General features: G+C 38.4%; 1 protein-coding gene across 9 annotated transcripts in view; it reads right to left on the reverse strand.

The window, feature by feature from the left end:
- Positions 1 to 1,275: 1,275 nt before the first annotated feature.
- The window catches only part of LOC310888815 (protein ARK2N-like), a 65,017-nt gene continuing 50,853 nt past the window's right edge, over positions 1,276 to 15,439 (reverse strand). For 8 of the 9 annotated variants that reach the window (XM_083852413.1, XM_083852422.1, XM_083852421.1 and 5 more), the window contains 3 exons: positions 12,643 to 12,825; positions 9,193 to 9,319; positions 1,276 to 4,322 (listed from right to left, as the gene is read on the reverse strand). In XM_083852413.1, the coding sequence (XP_083708539.1) occupies positions 4,133 to 4,322; positions 9,193 to 9,319; positions 12,643 to 12,825 (500 nt within the window). In that variant the 3' untranslated portion in view covers positions 1,276 to 4,132. Of the gene's footprint in view, positions 4,323 to 6,920; positions 6,981 to 9,192; positions 9,320 to 12,642; positions 12,826 to 15,439 lie in introns of all 9 variants that reach the window. The other variant, XM_083852414.1, reaches the window with a different exon arrangement.

A 15,439-nucleotide genomic window follows, 5' to 3' on the forward strand; every position in this document is an offset into this window, starting at 1 on the left:
GGCCTGGTGTAAACACTGCTCTGCAACAATTAAAACATCAGCATGTTATCAGCGCTCTTCTCATCCTAATCCAAAACATAGCACCCTACCAGCTACTAGGAGGAAAATTAACTCTATCCTAACTGAAACCAGGACAAAACCTAAAAAGGAGAGGAAAAAAAACAAATAGTACTTCAGCAAATGGTGGTGATGCACTCAGCAAAGGACACACTTTGAGGATCCTCCAGGGAAGGCGACAACTAATTTGTTTGGTAAAACCCTTTCACTTCCCATTTTAAGGCAGACAAACAAAACACAGCCAAAAAATTAATCTGCACTGCAATGACTTCACTGTGGAAAACAATATAGAATGTGAGCTGTTTGGGCAGCTTTTGTCAATTCTCATACAGCCCCAGAAACGACAATTCCCACAAAGCAAACTGGTCTGAGCCACGAGGGAAGCACCGAGTGGCCAAAGAGAAATGTTAAACTTTACATACTGCACGTGTTGAAGTTGAAAGACTCTGGGTTTCTCTTGGTGATGGAGAAAAAGGGTTCAGGGAGGAGGTTGCCTCTCATCTTTCCATATCCGCACCAGACTCTATGATGCTCTTCTCTTGCTGATGTGCATGAAATGAAATCTCAGTCTGGCATCCACGTTTATGGCAACAACCTGGCCCCCAAATTTCTGTTTTCAAGCTTTGCAGAAGCCAAGAACTCAATGGGGCTGAAAAGCCAACTGACTTCTATTATCTGTCTTGCTATTTAAAATACATGGATAAATGGCTCTCCCCACTTGCACCACTGAGAGCCTTCCCATGTGACAAAACCCATCAGAAATAAACTACCCTATCTGGCTGGAAATATAATGGATTTTATTATTGTTATTCCTACTTCCATGGGGGCTGTGGGAGGACTGGCAGGCGATGAGGCCCCCAGTTTAACACGGTGCAATTATACCTACCATCCTTGTTGTTAGTGGAGGCAGTAGATAGTTTAGGGTTTCCCAAATGCAGCTCACCATGGCACCACCTCTTGTGGTCTGCAGGACCTGGGCACAGCTCCACTGCTTGTCTACAAGTCCATTTAAAATGGCAGATCTCAGCTTGCCAGCACCATCTGCCCACTGTGATGCTTCGTGGGGAAAACCCGAGTGCAGCAGGGGCCTGGTAGCCAAGTGCTCTGCTCAACCTGCAGGGACCAGCAGGGAGGATGGGACAAGGGGACGCCCTCGGAGAAAATACCACGAGGAGGCTGCTTGGGCAAACAAACAAAAAAAAATCCCAAACAAGATGATATTGTTTAAATAATACACTCTATTTTATTTTGTCTTAAAATAGTTTAACCTTTATGCTACAGACTTGTTTCAAAAAACAGGTTTCATCTTGCTCCAAAAAATATATATTTATATATATATAACACTCTGTTTTATTATTATTTTTTTCTCCAAAGACCATTAAATACTAAATGGAAAATGAGAACTAAATAATGAGTGTCAAGAAGAATCAAAAAATTTTAACTAGAGTCGCACATTTTAAACATTTAAATTCTAAGCAATGATTTGTCTTCACTACAGAAGATTCCAAGTTCACACTCCAGCAATTCAGGAACTGCTAAACCATGAAGGGCTTGAGCCAATGCACACTGAAGCTGACGGAAAGCCTGGCATCAGCTCCAGTGGGTTCTGGATCAGGCCCTAAGTGCACTGGTTCTTAGCCATACAATGGCTAACATTTCACTTTCCTGCGGAGAAGAGCAAAACCATCCAGGCACCTTTTGCTCTCTTGTAAAAAAACAAAAAACAAAAAACAAACAAAAATAAAAAAACGAAAACACTTCCTAGCTATCCAGTGATTGTGGTTTTTGGATCACTACCCTTTCAAATATGTTACGAATAAAAGAAAATAATGTAGTGTTTTAAATAAAATAAAAAGAAAACCTGCATCAGACTATGATACATGAGTTGTTTAAACAAACAGTGCACAATTGGAGGAAGCTTGGTTAGGACACAGTTGCTTTTATATATACATGGAAGTCACATCATATACAAACTGAAAAACAGATAGATAGTTTGCATTTTTAATGGAAGTACTACAAACGGGTCCCTACAGCTTTCTTCAAAACTGATCTTTAAAAGACTCGATGAAACAGCAAAAAACAGCCACACTAAATCACTGCTCCAAAGTTACCTTACAAGCATGTGTGCTAGCCCACCAAAATGACGGCCGAGTTACGTGATGAAAACATGAGGAGAAAAAGATCAACAGCCACCGCTGTTAGAGTGTCCTGACGGTGCAGGCTTTTTTTTCCCTACTGCAAGGACCGTGGGCTCCGCTTCTCCCTCCTGCCCCTGAGAAAGAAACCCGTCACTAGAAGCACCACATACATTGTCTGGTCATGCAATACACTTATCACAGCTCAATGTTTTAGAAAGCTTTAAACTGGAATAGCAATCCCTTACCTAATTGTTCTCTAAAGTGCAGTCATAACCCTTCTGCTTATTAAAGAAAAAAAGTGTTTGTTATTGACTGTACCACCACTGCTGTTTTTTTTTGTCTTTTCTTTTTCTTTTTACATCATTACGTGACAACACAGGTAATGGACTTTTGGTGCTGTTTTTTTGTTGTTGTTGTTTTCTGCTCACAGAAAAAAAAATATTGGAAGCCAAATAAATTTAAAAACGAGCCAACACAAAAACGAAACAGAACTTCCCGTGTCCTGACTACCCCTTGTTCAGCATCAAATGGCAAAAGTCTGCTGAGAGAGCTGTAGAAAATTTCCATTTGAAACATTTGAATACAAAGGAATATTTTAATTGCACAACAGACATTTAAAGTGAATATCATCTTGTTTAAGTCTAATCTTTGGCTTTTGCCTTGCAAAAGGCTCAATATGACAGATTAGGGCCAGGAACTTCCATATACGCTACAGAAACTAGAGCCCACTGAAGCAAGCGGTTCCACTGATTTCAGTCGAGCAAATATTCCGGTAGAAAGTGTTTCCTGGATCATACCCTAAAAGCAATTCCAAAACTAGGGTAAGAGACATGACCTAAAGCCAGGAAAATGGTGCAGATCTAGTTAAAGAAAAGATCACAACCTCAGGCCCTGATCCTGCAACAACCTTTAGGACAGAGTTTGAAGCACTTGAATGGCCCCGTGAGTTTCAGCGAACTGTCAGAGCTTAACAATACACACCTGCTGAAGTGCTTTGCTAGTCTGGGGCTTTACACGTTTGTCTTTTTTTTTAATTTATTTTTTGAGATGGTCAACGAAGCAGATAATCAATAGAAGAAATGAGGACTAGGAGCAAATACATTTCGTTTTTCTTCTTCCCCTACTCCAGGCAAGATTCAGAAATAGGTAAAAAGCTCAGATACATTTAAAAAGGAGAGGGATGTTGGGCCTTTTTATTACTTTTCATTTTCTTGTGCTTTTGTAATAATTAGCTGCTAGAAAGTTTCTACTATGACTATTTTAAACTGTGATAAGCTGTGGGAAATGATCAGTGAAACACAGTAGTCAAGTAGACAGAAGACTCAGCACTGAAAAGAGTGTAAACTATAAATTATATTGAAAATAAAAGTCCTTTAATTAAAAGCTGTTCAGTGCATATGCTACGGGCCTTTTGTATTACAGACAGTTCCTCCTGCTGGTAATGTAACCACATCAGCTTGGGTATAAATACTCTCGGCCCAGTTTTTGGAAGTGTTGAATACCCCCCAGTTCCACTGAAATCAGTGAGGACACAGCATTTCTCAAAATCACTGATGCTCACACAGCAAAACACTAACTTCTACTAACAAACCCGATATACTGATAAATTAAAAATGTTCTGAAGTTGGAGGCAGGAAAGAGTGGGAGGACAACTTTGTACACATTTCCTCAAATTAACACACACAAGTTAGCAACTATAGACGTGTTTTAAATTTGGAGCTATTGGGTCTTTATTCTGGGAAGAATCCTCCTTTGAGAAGGCAAAGAAACCATTTTAAATGATCTTAAAATTATACTACGTTCTTATGGAAATGAAAAACTTCATGAGTTTGAATTTCATAATGCCAGGAATAGGGCTTCTGAAGCTGAAGCTATAACAATGAACTTCTGTGCCACAAAGGGAGGAGGGATGGGGACAGAAACACAGTGACACTGCATTACAGTAGATATTTGCGTCTGGTATCCTCATCCAACGTGAGGTCTACTACTTCTGGGGGCGAAGACCAATTCTGCTGGGGAGTCACAGCTGTCCATGATTGCGTTTGCTGAGTGTTAATGTACTGAGAGCCTGCGCCGTGCTTCCAGGAAGACACACTCTGGATCACGCCTCCCCTAGGATGCACACACCTGTAGCAAGGCAAAAAGCAGAAAGCATTAAAGCTGCTATTGAATTCAGGCATGAGATTCTTAGCTTCAGTGTTTTACCGCTTAGGCATTTAATTAACACGTCCCTCCCCAAAATTTCCTTGGGGCTTTTCCATTTGTAGATCCACGACATCTTAAATACCCACTGATCTGCAACTTCACCATGCTGAGACTAGACTTAAATTCATACTCAGGGGCAGAGCTGGGGAAGGGGCTGTTGGGGTTTAAATTCTTTTTAAGAACTCAATTCTACCAGTGGGTGTAAAGTGATGTTCCCCACTAAATATGTGCATGGATCCCCAGGATCTTGAAGAGTTTTCTGCCCCATCACGTGTACTATACCATGCATTATTCAGAAGCATTCCGTTTCCTGCTAGCAATTTTACCCACTGGAATTTTAAAAAGAGAAAAATTGAAAGCAAGGCTTGATGAGACAAAGAGAAAAGATAACTTTCTATATGAAATCAAAACTGTGTTACCATAAGGACATAATGATACCTTCATTACAATAATAAAGCCATTACACTTGATTTTTCTTCGGTCATCTTAACTAAAAATTACAAACATGCTGGGAAATGCTCCCTGCTAACAGTACAGCCCCACTTCAGCAAAACATTTAGGCTTTCAGTGATTGCAGTCAATAAAACTAAATCATGTATTTAAAGATAAGCACACACTCAAGTGCCTTGCTGAAGTGAGGTACATGTCTATTTATTTGCACGGTATTTTTATCTATTATATTGATAACAGATAAGTGACAAATTAAGTACAAGCTAGGAACAACTAGAAAGAAAAAACATAACAGAAGACTCGGCTTGCTCTATGAAGTGATGACAAGAATTACTGGAGTCTTTAAGATGGTCACTCCATTCATAGCTGGAAATCTTAAATGAGCACTAGTAAAACTTTATACCTTGTGCTCCAAGAATTGTTTTGCTCTTGTAAGCACTGGTGGCAGCTGCAGCTGCTCCTGACTGCATACATAAGCAGGAGATTTGGGGCTGCTAGGGTAACCTTTTCCCTTCTCTTTTTGAAGGCACGTGAACTGTATTTCAGGCACCCACGTTTCCTGCACTGGTCAAATATTCCTGACATTTACATTTTATTGGCTTTAATTCAAGGTAGCACAATTTAGTTTCTCCAGAACGCCTTAGATTATGCTCATCTTTTTTGTCTCTGGTTAGAGAAAGAGTTTCATGAAATAGGATGAAAAATCTCATTCTCTGAGCTCTAACTTGTCAGAATACAAATGTCAGATATGCTATCACTAGTTGGTCGAGGGAAGTGATTGTCCCGCTCTACTCTGCACTGGTGCGGCCTCACCTTGAGTACTGTGTGCAGTTCTGGGCACCACAGTACAAAAAGGATGTAAAACTGTTGGAGAGCCTCCGGAGGAGGGCGACCAAGATGGTGAAGGGTCTAGAAGGGAAGACATATGAGGAGCGGCTGAGGTCACTTGGCCTGTTCAGCCTGGAAAAGAGGAGGCTGAGGGGAGACCTCATCGCAGTCTACAGCTTTCTTGCGAGGTGGAGTGGAGGGGCAGGTGCTGATCTATTCTCCTTAATCACCAGTGATAGGACCCGCAGGAACGGTGTCAAGCTGAGGCAGGAGAGGTTTAGGCTAGACATCAGGAAGAGGTTCTTCACTGAGAGGGTGGTCGCACACTGGAACAGGCTCCCCAGGAAAGTAGTCACTGCACCAAGTCTGTCGGAATTTAAGAAGCATTTGGACTGTGCACTTAGTTACATGGTCTAAAATTTTGGGTAGACCTGTGCGGTGCCAGGAGTTGGACTCGATGATCCTTATGGGTCCCTTCCAACTCAGGATATTCTATTCTATTCTATTCTATTCTATTCTATTCTATTCTATTCTATTCTATTCTATTCTATTCTATTCTATTCTATTCTATTCTATTCTATTCTACTCTAATTTTGAATACAATGTTCAGAATTACTTTTTTATTACATCTTTGAGCTTAAAAATACATACTTAAACTAGGTATCTACAAAGAATTAGTAATAAGGGATTGGAAGTCTAACAAATGGAGGGGATTTGTTTAAGCTTTCTTTTAAGAAGAAATATTTTAAAGTTTAAGTGACAAGAAAAGTTTGTAGCCAAAGCAAACTAAATACAGTGCTCAGTCTCAGGGACAATGGTTCGTCATTCCAATACAGAGCAAAGTTAATACTAACTTTTCTCCCTGAAGATGACAAAAAGCAATCTATGACTTATCTCATGGAAATGATACCTTGCAAAAAATGTGTTTATCCTCAAACAAGTCACACAAGCAGTCAATAACAGAATGTTCGATCAAATATTAACTTAGGGAACATGCTTTCCAACCTATAGCTAAGGGGATAATATCAAGTAAAGTGACAAAACAAAACAAAAAGAAAACCTAGGAAAAAATGGAGGAAGACTTTTATGCACATGCATAATTTAAAAAATTCCATTGGACAAAAAATAAACAAACTGAGAAACATGGAGCACGGAGCACAATAAAAACAGTGTGAGCAAAAGGACTGAGTCCAAACACCATACTAACTAAGCATGCAAAAAATACTGATCAAAATCCTAAACCTTTTCCAAACGACAACCCCGTCAGAAGCCCATCAATACTTCGTAACTGCAAGCCTAGACCTGCAAGAGAAATAAAACTCTAAACAGGATTCAAACAACCAAAATGTGCACGTATTTTACAGAACCAGTAAGACCTACTCTTTGAGAGATGACAGAGTGGTTACATGAACAAGGGAAAGCACAAGAAGAGCGTGCTATTCAACTGTCTTTGTTGAAATTATTTTGGTCCATATCTACTAAAACTAATTTTAAACAGCAACTCTGCATTTACTTAACATTCCCATTCTCATACATGGTAAACATTACTGAGGCAAGCAGCGTGGAAAGTGTTTGACTCGGGGACCTCAAGCAGAAGGGTTGTGTGTATATAGCGCTAGACAGATTTACACAAAATAGTAGTGGAGAACAAGTCCACGTCACTTGGCATCAGGACAAAGATTCTCTAAGCCCTGGGTCTGATGGATAAATAGGCAGGCTAGCCATGAGAAGTTCTAGAAGCTAAGACTAAATTTCTCTTCCTTCAGCACCTTAAAATTTCCTTTTTTTTCCCCACATCCAACAGCAATGGACTGCATCCAAACTACCTGTAGTTTCATACCCAGGAAACTGGGTCCTACACACCTTCCTTCTTCCTTTCCTCAAGAAAGATGTGGTGAAGGAATGACAGAGAAAAGCTCTGTTCCTTCTGCACGCCCCTTTTCCTCCTCCTAGCATTCACCAGGCAGCATACTAGTTTTAAACAGAGCTTGTGTGTACACTGTAATAACTTTCTTTTATTTCACCAAACTGAGTCTCCTCACTGTATGAAAATGCTGGTCTTGTTCAACTGCTTCGTAATACCTCAAACCAAGGAAAGACCATATTCTAAAGATTACGAGAGACATCAAAATATACTTAACAAGAATAACAGCCAAAGCACAACTCAACTGCTATCTATCCGAACTTGATAGAAACCTCTGGCTTTCCTGCCCTGATCTAGTTTGGGGGTTTGAACTATCTTATATATTCAAATAAAACTAAGATTAATAAGGATCTGTTTTTTAGGCTAAAAGGGCTATCTTATCACATTGGCCATTGAAAAGATTCCAGTAATTTCACTTTTACAACAACTGATTAATTAAATAAATCGAAAATTATTTAAATGTCCAAAATATTTTTGGACTTCAGCAAAGCTTTTGACACAGTTTTCCATAGGATCCTACTGGACAAAATGTCCAGCATACAGCTAAACAAAACCATCATATGATGGGTGAGCAATTGGCTGATGGGCAGGGCTCAAAGGGTTGTGGTAAATGGGGCCACATCTGGCTGGCGGATGGTCACTAGTGGGGTCCCTCAAGGCTCCATTTTAGGGCCAGTCCTCTTCAATGTTTTTATAAATGATTTGGATGTAGGACTAGAAGGTGTTTTGAGCAAATTTGCCGATGACACCAAACTTGGAGGAGTTGTGGACTCGGATGAGGGTGGAAAGGCCTTGCAGAGAGATCTGGACAGATTGGAGAGCTGGGCGATCACCAACCGCATGAAGTTTAACAAGAGCAAGTGCCAGGTCCTGCACCTGGGACGGGGCAACCCTGGTTACACGTACAGACTGGGCGACGAGACGTTGGAGAGCAGCCCCGCAGAGAGGGATCTGGGAGTTGTGGTTGACAGCAAGTTGAATATGAGCCAGCAGTGTGCCCTGGCAGCCAGGAGGGCCAACCGTATCCTGGGATGTCTAAAATTTTGGGTAGACCTGTGCGGTGCCAGGAGTTGGACCTGATGATCCTTATGGGTCCCTTCCAACTTGGGATATTCTATGAGTCTATGATTCTAAATGTTTAAAGTGAATTATTCTGAAAAGAAACAAGAACCCAAATAATTATTTTGGTTTATGTATTTGCATATTCATACTATGCACTTAAAAACTGAATTCCTAACAATGTTTCCCGACGTGGGAAACACTGAGAAACACTGAGAAACTTGGTATCTCAACATTTAGTATTTTAATATATCATATGTTTAGCCTGCTGATGTTTGATAGGAAATCACAAGCTTAATCTAAATACATATGACATTGATAACCATTCTCTAGAAAACCATTCTGATAACACCATAACAAGCAGAATAGAAAAAACAAGTGCAACGTTTGCTACCTTTTGGGCATCATTCATGGATGATAACCAGTGAAGTGGAAGTTACCATTTTTTAAATTAATTTTTGCAGCATAGATATTCTGATAAAATTAAAAGAAATATTAAAACTGAAAAAAGTAAGAAAAAGGAATTCATACCTGGCATGTTCCTGAACTCCAACAATCTCTACTTCACTATCAAGAGAGGCAATATTAATTTCTTCATTGATCTGGGCGTTACCAGAAGAGGTTTTGTCACTTGCAAGGAAGCCTGGATCCAAATGACCTATGGGAGGGAAAAATGCAAACACAATGTTTAACAGCTTACATGACTCAGAAATCAGCTGGAAAAGGAATTTCTAGATCTAACCCCCCCAAAAAATGAAATACCAAGATCGGGAAAGGTTATTAGATCAACTTAGCTAACTTTCAGTTCTTTATCAGATACAGGATGATCACTGGATTTATCCTATCTCAGTAGCTCTAGTGATGGTGTTATCACACAAATGTGAGAAAAGACATACCATTGTGTCAGGAACACTTCTCTGATTTAGGGGTAATTAGACTTTCCAACTGTTATTTTACAATAATTCTGAATTAGCCTGCACCTAAACCTCTTCAAAATAAAGCAAGATGACAATCTATTGTCAATAAATCAAACCCAGTGACACTATGGGAAACAAAGCCTACAGGATGGATGGAAACACCACACACCCTGAGGAAACAGAAATGTTGGTGTCAACATTTTGTTCTAAACTAGGAGAAGACAGAAGAAAACAAAACTATCATTTTCTGGTCATACTGCTTCACATCTGCTCTAATATTATTACAAATACTTGAGAAAAAAAATCTTTTCTTTGTAGCCTCTATATAAAGCACTGTTTTATTTTATTTTAGTTTTTATTACAGCTCCTCAATAGCTATCCAGTTCATCAGTTTGTCAAACAACAAGTCCTTTCTAAACATAAGAAGTGTGGCAGGTTTTTGGTTTTCTGCCAAGTACTGCTGAGTACTTCACCACAATTAGTGAAATTGCATTGTGAAACATTATACTTGCACAGAAAACACAAAATAGACAAAACATTTTTTGTTTTATAGAAAATAAACTAATTCAACACTTAAAAGTATAAAAATATATACTTTTATTGTCTCTCTTTAGCAGCAACCTGGGAGAAACAGGGCAGCCTTGAAGACGAGACTACCTACTTCTTGGAAACAATTCCCGCAACTGCATTACACATGGGAAGAATCATTTGTAGAGCAGGAAAATTTGAGATTATCTGAATATATTATCTATATCTAGTTTGACTGGACACTTCCTCAAAGATAGGAGGAGGAGGTTGCAATAATCATCTACAGAACTCTAAAATTTAGTGTGCAAACTACAGAACTGATTAAACCCCAAGGTGGACCAAGAGGACACAAAAAGAAGAAATTAATCTTAGAACATGTGCCGGGAAGACTTTCTAATTGAAAATACTCAGAAACACTTGAAATACTTGGAAAAGATGGAAGCAAAATAGAAGGACAGAGTATGTTCACTGCTTCTGGAAAGCAAAGGCCCTTGGTGCAGCATCGGAGCAGGGCTGGAAAGGGAAGGAAATCCATGTGCTGCAATGGGCCTGAAGGAGGAGTTTCCACCTCACAACACAAAAAAGATTTTAAGCTGAACTTAAAATAATAGCCCAGGCAGACTTTTCCTAACATTACAGTTCAGCTGAACATTTCTTGGCAAACATCACTGACCGCCATAAAGTCCCAACTCCAAATATTTGCCTATACACAAAGATGTGATAGTGTGTCCCAGTAAGATTTTTCACTTAGATAAACTTTATGGTGTTATTTTCTCACGGGAACACATATTTTAATGCATGCTAAACTAGATACTGGCTTGAGATTAATTTGGAAAACAGAATTTTCAAATCTTACATCTGCTTTCCAAATGTGCAGTCTTAGGCATGGTAAGAAAAGGCCAGCACTGACAAATGTAGAGCCAGAAATGTACTAGAGGTACAAGGCTCTGAGGCAAAGTATACGCAGCGAAAAAAAAAAAAAAGAAAAAAAAAAGATTCATCCTTTCAGATGCTTTCCCAGCATGAGGAATAAATTAGTCTGGACATGTTCCCATTGGTTCAAGGATAAAGAAGTTTTTTGAAATTATCTAGGTACCTTGCAACCTCATCCTTGCAAAAGCAAGTGTCCTTGGATATAGGTAGAAGGAGGGATGACAAATTTCTACCTGCATCGCTCAACTGTACTCATAAGAGGCAAGCAGAAGGAAGCTTGGTAAGAAACGTTCACTTTTTATTTCTTTACATTCCTTTCTTTCTACTAAAGTACCAAATCATTAGTGCTATGTAATAAAGTTAATTTCAGGTGTTCTACTTTTTTTTTTTAATCACTTAATAAAGGAGTAGGCTTGTGAGCCTACTATCCTGCAAACAACAGCAGTGAGCTTGGAAAACACAGGCTAGCTTCAAAAAGGCTGGAACATCATCCGGCCACAGAGCATAACGAAGATAACATAACAGAGATTCTCACATTCACGTAACGGAAACGTCTGCTATATAGTAATGGAACAGCTCTTTCAAAATCTGCTACGTACTTGTATTTCTTTAAGCCTGATAGACACAGAAAAGTAGCTCTGAGCTACCAGGAGACTTCCAGTATAGGTGCCTTTTGGCAGGCTTACATTTAAAAAACAGAGTAAAACAAAAAACTTCTCTGCTCCACCACCACAGGCAAGACTCCATGTCTTATGCAGTTAAAATCGTAACCATATATCAAAAATGAGTGGCAAGGATGCTAATATATTGGCACTTGAGGATACAGGGTGAAGTCGATAGGAAATATTCCCCATTAGCTCCCTGCTTATATAGCTCTCCCCCAAGATACAGGAACATCTCGTGTTAATGCTCAACTCTTTTGCTAGTGAAGTGTTGCAAGAAACAAGTGAAGCTGAGCAGTTTTTATGAAGCCTCCCACAGTATTCCTGCTCTTGCTTTCTTGTAGGAAATTTCTTTTTAGTCTCTTGATGTGAAGCCCACTTACCAGCACTTTTTCACCCTTCATCTTTATTTGATGTTGGTATGTCCAGTTTTCTAGGGTATGTTAAAAAATACAGGTGGCATATGGAAATAATTAATGCTTGTATTTTAAGGAAATAAAAAGAGAGAAAAAAAAGACATACAGAGACATAGACAATTACAATAATTAAAATAAGATTATGATTGGTTTACTAGCTAGTGGCATGGGTCATCAGAATCAACCATTCAGTAATAAGTTTAGCTCACTCTCATTAGAGAGGAGGAAAAAAGAAAAGAAAAAAAATACCTATTTTCCAAGAAGTAATTAGAGGGAAAGGAGGAAAAATAATTAAGAAAATTAGTTTCCAAAAAAATACATTGCAGGAATCTTTGCCAATTTTTACCAGTTGTATGTTGGAATAAATGTCAGACATTTTCAATTAGCTCCTATACTGCTTTATTGCATAGTCCATACAAGGTGCTTTTAAAGCCATATAAATTACAAAGATATTGAAAGGACGGAAGGCAGAGACAGTGGCCAAGATGATGGAATGAACATCAGAGGAAGGGAACTTCAACAGACCTGTATCAGCACTCAGCTCATCTAGCAGCCCTCTGGTTCTCCAGGTAGATCCCGAGTCTTGATTTCCTAAAGAATTATTGTGTTCTTGAACTACTGCAGCCGCCAACAGATTGTCCACATTTACCACTTCTGGGTCCGAATTTGTGTCTGATATATCATAATGAGCTACAACTGGAGGTCTATCTGCAGAAGGAGAGAAAGGCAGCAGTTGTCAGAAATCAGCAAAAGACACCTTAAAAAGTATAAATAAGTTGTTTAAGGATTAAGCTCCTAGCGAAGCTCTTAAAAAAACTATAAATTGTATCAATTATTGCACTTCAGTTAATTAACATAGTCTGAGATTACAGAGACATTTTAAACTTGCATACACAGAAAACACAAATGTGAGAAAAACACAGTTATGAATGTATCCGTTATTTGTGCATTATCTTTCACATTAACACATAACAGCTCCATATCTGACAATGTTACATTTACAGTCCTAAAAGGATAAAACCTTCAGTTTAAAAGAAGAAATAATATGTTACAGGACATTAAGTTTTGGCAAGACATTTAACTAGAGAATTTTACAAAACTCAAGTGACAGCTTACATTACTTTAGGGTTGATTGAATAAAGCTAACTTTCTGATATATCTGAATCATTAAACTGTAACTGTTACAACAATTTAACATTAGGCAAGCTTCCTTATGTAATAGTTATCTGTCAGGGATGGAGGGATTTTTCAGAAGTGCATTTTTTTTGTTTGTTTTTTGTTTTTTTTTTTAAGATCAAGAACAAGGAAGGAAACTATAGTGTGCAGTGATAAATATGCTTCTTTTTGGTTTTTATGATTACCATATGCACCTTTTGCCACCAAAGTGAAGGGGGAAATAAGCAGAGAGAATTGCTTACATGATTCTGAAATCTCTACTGAGGAAAAACAAAATGATATTTTTGGTCCATTTTATTAGGATAGAATATTTCCTTTTTGAAAAACCCCTATAATTTGGAAGCATACTAGAAACAGAAGAGGCTCACAGAGACCTCAAATTCAAGACAAGGATTAATTTGGAAGCAAAGAGAGAATAGCTAAATATCGTTACACTGAAAGGATGCACATTTTAATTCAAATACCTTGTCTCAGCTAGCAACTACAGCTTATCGATTCAGAGTGGGTGAAAGTGCTTAGAGTTCTCATTCCTCAAGTGCTAGAATGAAAACTTGGTTTGGGCTAAGACTTTAGCCACAGAAAACAGTACAAAATGGAAAAATGGCCAAAGCTCAGCTGCTTTCCTCATGCAACTGCACAGCTCCAAAGGAATGCTGGCAGCTGAATGTCTGAGGGACTTTTTCATGACATGATGTATCAGTCATATGGGACACTAATAACGTGTTCAGAAAGACAGGACCTTCAGAGTTACTGAATGACTGAAGAAATTTTTAAAATTCACAAAGAATAAAAAGAAAAAAGTTTCAGGAAAGATTGGTCTCATTGAGAAGTAACTGATGTCTGTTGTTGAAGACAAAGAATGCAATGAACTAAAAGTTTCTAGGTCTCTGAAAAGCTGTTTCTACTCAGGTTTGCTTGTGTGACTCGGTCCCTGAAACATAATTCAACACAATATCCTAAGAAATGCCTGTTCTGGGATTAGCAACACACTTCATTAAAGAGTGACCATATTGCTTAAGTTGTACTAAAGATCAGTTTTGCAACAAGGTATGAAAAAATTCACAAAATATTTGAGATCAGACCTGCCTCCAAAACAACAATTTCATAAAACAACGTTATATTACAAACTTAAAACAGACCCAACAAAAATAAATGAGTAGTTAAATGCTAATGTATTAAAGACCAAACTGTTCACAACATGAAACACTGATGATTATGACTAGAAAAGAAATCCTGATAATTAACTGAAAGGCAATCTTTTGCTTTTGAAAAGGCAATTGCAAAATAATGGCACTCCAAGTTCAAAATTAAGCTGGCTGATGTTCGGTTAATTATTTGTGCAAGCTGATGATTTATTTACATGCAGAAGTTACAAGTGGACTGAATCACGAGAGGAACGTTTTCTTTCAGTCTTATCATCAGAGTTCAGCATGAACATATATAATGTGATCTATAAAAATAAACAGTTGAGTGCAGAAGATACGAGGGTCAAGTACAATATTGACTATTTGACCATTTTTACAATAGGTTATCTAAAATTTCAGGAGCTGTGTACTATTCCTTCAGGTCTTTGTTTCTTTAGCTTCTTGCTAAGGTCTCCAAAAGAAGCAGCGATATTTGATTTAGATAGACGTGTTTACACAAGTAAAATTGTATTTGGACAGAAGGCACCAATAGTCTCAAGTCAAAATTGTACCACTCCTACATGTATAATCATGCAAAAATGTATAATAAATGTATATACATGCAGAGTGATTCTCATCACCTACCCATAGAAATAACTTGTGTGAAAGTCTTCATCAGTAGGAAATACAAGCATAAACTTGTTATCTGTAGCTCCACTCTTGTATCTTCCACACTTCCAAACAGCACACCTTATAACTTAGCTTAAATTTAGTATACATCAGACAAAAATATTTTCAATATAATTTACATACTGTAATTATATTTGTCAGCGTAACAGCCACCAATTTAAAGATCTGGAAAAACAAAGCTGACTGTTTATAAAGCAAGCACAGCAGAGGTCTCTGTGCTTTTCTCAGCCTTGCCTTTCAAAACCAGATTTGGAAAGGAAATCCAAATGCACCTATCACCAGCAAGCGGCCAACACGGCCAAGGTAACAAGCCCTAGGATTCTCAGCATGAA

This window comes from Anser anser (genome assembly GCF_964211835.1).
Source record: "Anser anser genome assembly, contig: SUPER_W_unloc_1, whole genome shotgun sequence".
Classification (NCBI taxonomy): domain Eukaryota; kingdom Metazoa; phylum Chordata; class Aves; order Anseriformes; family Anatidae; genus Anser; species Anser anser.